This window comes from Buceros rhinoceros, unplaced genomic scaffold (assembly GCF_000710305.1).
Source record: "Buceros rhinoceros silvestris isolate BGI_N320 unplaced genomic scaffold, ASM71030v1 scaffold11271, whole genome shotgun sequence".
In the NCBI taxonomy this organism is placed as follows: Eukaryota; Metazoa; Chordata; class Aves; order Bucerotiformes; family Bucerotidae; genus Buceros; species Buceros rhinoceros.
Genome location: NW_010394845.1, coordinates 28,921 through 31,483, shown reverse-complemented (window position 1 = coordinate 31,483; position 2,563 = coordinate 28,921). Strand labels below are relative to the sequence as shown.

The 2,563-nt window shown below is 42.3% G+C and overlaps 1 protein-coding gene across 3 annotated transcripts in view; it reads left to right on the top strand.

Annotated features, from left to right (window-relative positions):
- Positions 1 to 2,563, top strand: part of SPTAN1 (spectrin, alpha, non-erythrocytic 1) — a 41,364-nt gene that overhangs the window by 17,813 nt on the left and 20,988 nt on the right. For all 3 annotated transcript variants that reach the window (XM_010145353.1, XM_010145352.1, XM_010145351.1), the window contains one exon: positions 1,710 to 1,908. In XM_010145353.1, the coding sequence (XP_010143655.1) occupies positions 1,710 to 1,908 (199 nt within the window). The remainder of the gene's footprint in view (positions 1 to 1,709; positions 1,909 to 2,563) is intronic.

The following is a 2,563-nucleotide window of genomic DNA, read 5'->3' as shown; positions in this document are numbered from 1 at the left end:
GCTGGCTAGTCAAAAAGCATATGTTTCTATAGGAGGATTGGTTTCTATTAGAACATTGACATTAATTGTCAAACTTGGGTTCACGTCTCCTGGAAAAAATACCAAGTTTGTGTTAAGATCTAGGAAGTTGCAGGGAGACACAGAGCAGTAGTGTTCATTGCCTGTGCCTGACTGTCTTTTCATAGGGAAAGTATTTCTTGAGAATGAAAAGTGAAAGTAGTATGTGTAATCTCTGAAGTGTTGCAAAGCAACTTAGAGGTAACGTCTGCTTCTAAAGGAGTTTTGCCCCATATGCTTTGCGAGCTTCACGAGTATTTAATACCTGAAATTGTACCCTGGGGCAAATGGCTGCAGTCAGGGCACGCTTCAGTTTTCCTCATGTCAGGGTAGAATGTTTTTATTCAAACCTAATACTAAAGTTTCTTAGTTCCTTTCTATCCAGTCTTAAACCGGGAGGGTCAGGAAACCACAAAGTCTCTGCTTTCATGGAAAGACTTAGGGTTGTTTATCAGTTTGTATAGACGTTACAGCCCAGGGTATCGAGAATCTTCTTCAGCGAACTTTGCTGCTCTGAGTTACTGGTTAGGAAATGCTACATCGTTTAACTCCTCAAGCTGGGAGGTGTAATTGCTCAGGGATTGCCTGAGTGCTCCAAGGAGGGAAGTGAGAACACTGTAAGGCTGCCCTTCTCCATCAGGCCCGTGCAGGTATCTCAGCAGTGTTCTATTTTAGTTAATAACATCAGAATTAGTATCTCTGTGGCTTAGTAACGAAAACCAGTTGCTGTGTTGATTGCTGTAGTAGACCAGTGTGCAAGTAGACTATCTCACCTTATGGAAGACTTAAAATAAGAAACAGGGAGAATGGGAGTGAAGGGTGTGGCTTTTCCAAGTGCAGGTACTTTAAAAACAGGCATTATGCATGGCTCAAGAGAACTGTCATTCAGTGTCAATGATGGAAAACTCATGTGGCTTTTTTCATCAGTGGCTTGGGAAAGGTCTCATAGAGTCATCTTTGTCTGGGCGGTTACCAGGAATCAAATAGGAGATACCAATTTCCTTGTGGTTTTAAATAAATGGCTGGTCTTTCGAGGTTTATTTGCCTGTTCAAACCAGTTTAAACATTTTAGAAGTTTTACTTTGCACAAGGAGTAATTTCACTGATGTTGGGAATTCCACAGATAGAAAGACAGTGTTTGTGAAATGAGTTTCATGGATTTTCCAGTTGAATATAGTTGTGCTATCAAATAAATAACACCTTTTTTTAAACATTGCATCGAATAATGGCTAGGTGAGAGAGACATTTACGTCCAAAAGCTGGGAGGTTAGTGGATTTTAATCATCTGATGGCAAACTTGATGTATTGCAGGAAAGTACCTCTCAGAAAGTAAGGCCCTGTAGAGTCATTCCCGTAGTGCAGCCCTGCTGTAGCGTGAGAGCCTACCCTCACCTAGCTGTGGTTTGGGTCTGTTTGCTCAGCGAAGTGTTGCGTGAGGGAGATCTCGTTCTGGTGTGCAATCTGCGTAGAGGAGGAACGCGTGCGGTTTACGTACACCTAATTCCGTACAAGGAGGTTGTTCTTGTAGAAGAGCAGTGTGTAGACTGCAGGGATGTCCCACATCTTTGGTGATACCAATTACGTGGTAAATTACTGTGCCTCGGCTCAGTTCAATCTGACTGCCTCCCACTTTCCTTCTCTGCTTGTTCCAGGTATCACTCGCTTCTTGAACTAGGAGAAAAACGTAAAGGCATGCTAGAAAAAAGCTGCAAAAAATTCATGCTTTTCCGTGAAGCTAATGAGCTTCAGCAGTGGATCAATGAGAAGGAAGCAGCACTCACGAATGAGGAAGTGGGTGCTGATCTGGAGCAGGTGGAGGTGTTGCAGAAGAAATTTGATGATTTTCAGAAGGTATGTTACAAAGCTGCATAACGTGTGTGTTAGTTTTGGCCTTGCCCTTCAGGCTTTCTTAGCTGTAGTTGTTTTTCATAGCTGAGCAGAGCTGAGAAGGAAACATGGCTTTGGTTGGAAATAAAAATGTCTCTATGTGGCTTTTTATTTTGTTTTGTGAGGATAGAGAGAATGCCACATTCAAAAGTCTCCAGAAGTTTGGTTACAGTCTCCAGGTTGCTACTTGCTTCCCAGCTCCCAGAGAACTGAAACTTGGGTTCTTTTAAAGTAAGCTAATGGATGAAATTAAAATGTGTCACCTATTAAAATTTAAATGCAAGTTCTCCGCTACAAGTTCCCTTTGTGCTTTATAGGAACCTCTGTCAGTCTGCTCATCTGGAAGCATTTGAGTGTAATAGTGAAATTACTTTTTAAGTTGCCTTTTACCTAATTGATGCAGTGATGTGGGTGACAGCTTTTGATCTTCGTGTCGGAAATGTTGTAGACTTGACAGTTTAAAACTGTATTCTGTTCCTCATCGTGAATTACCTTTATGTGAGGAAAACTCTGATAGTGCCTTTCTCTAATCCGCTGGCAGCTGGGGTTTCTTGGTGTAGGCTCTCGTGTGTGGTACATTCACCGGTAACTGCAGAGGCCAAGAGCCCTGAATTCCTGC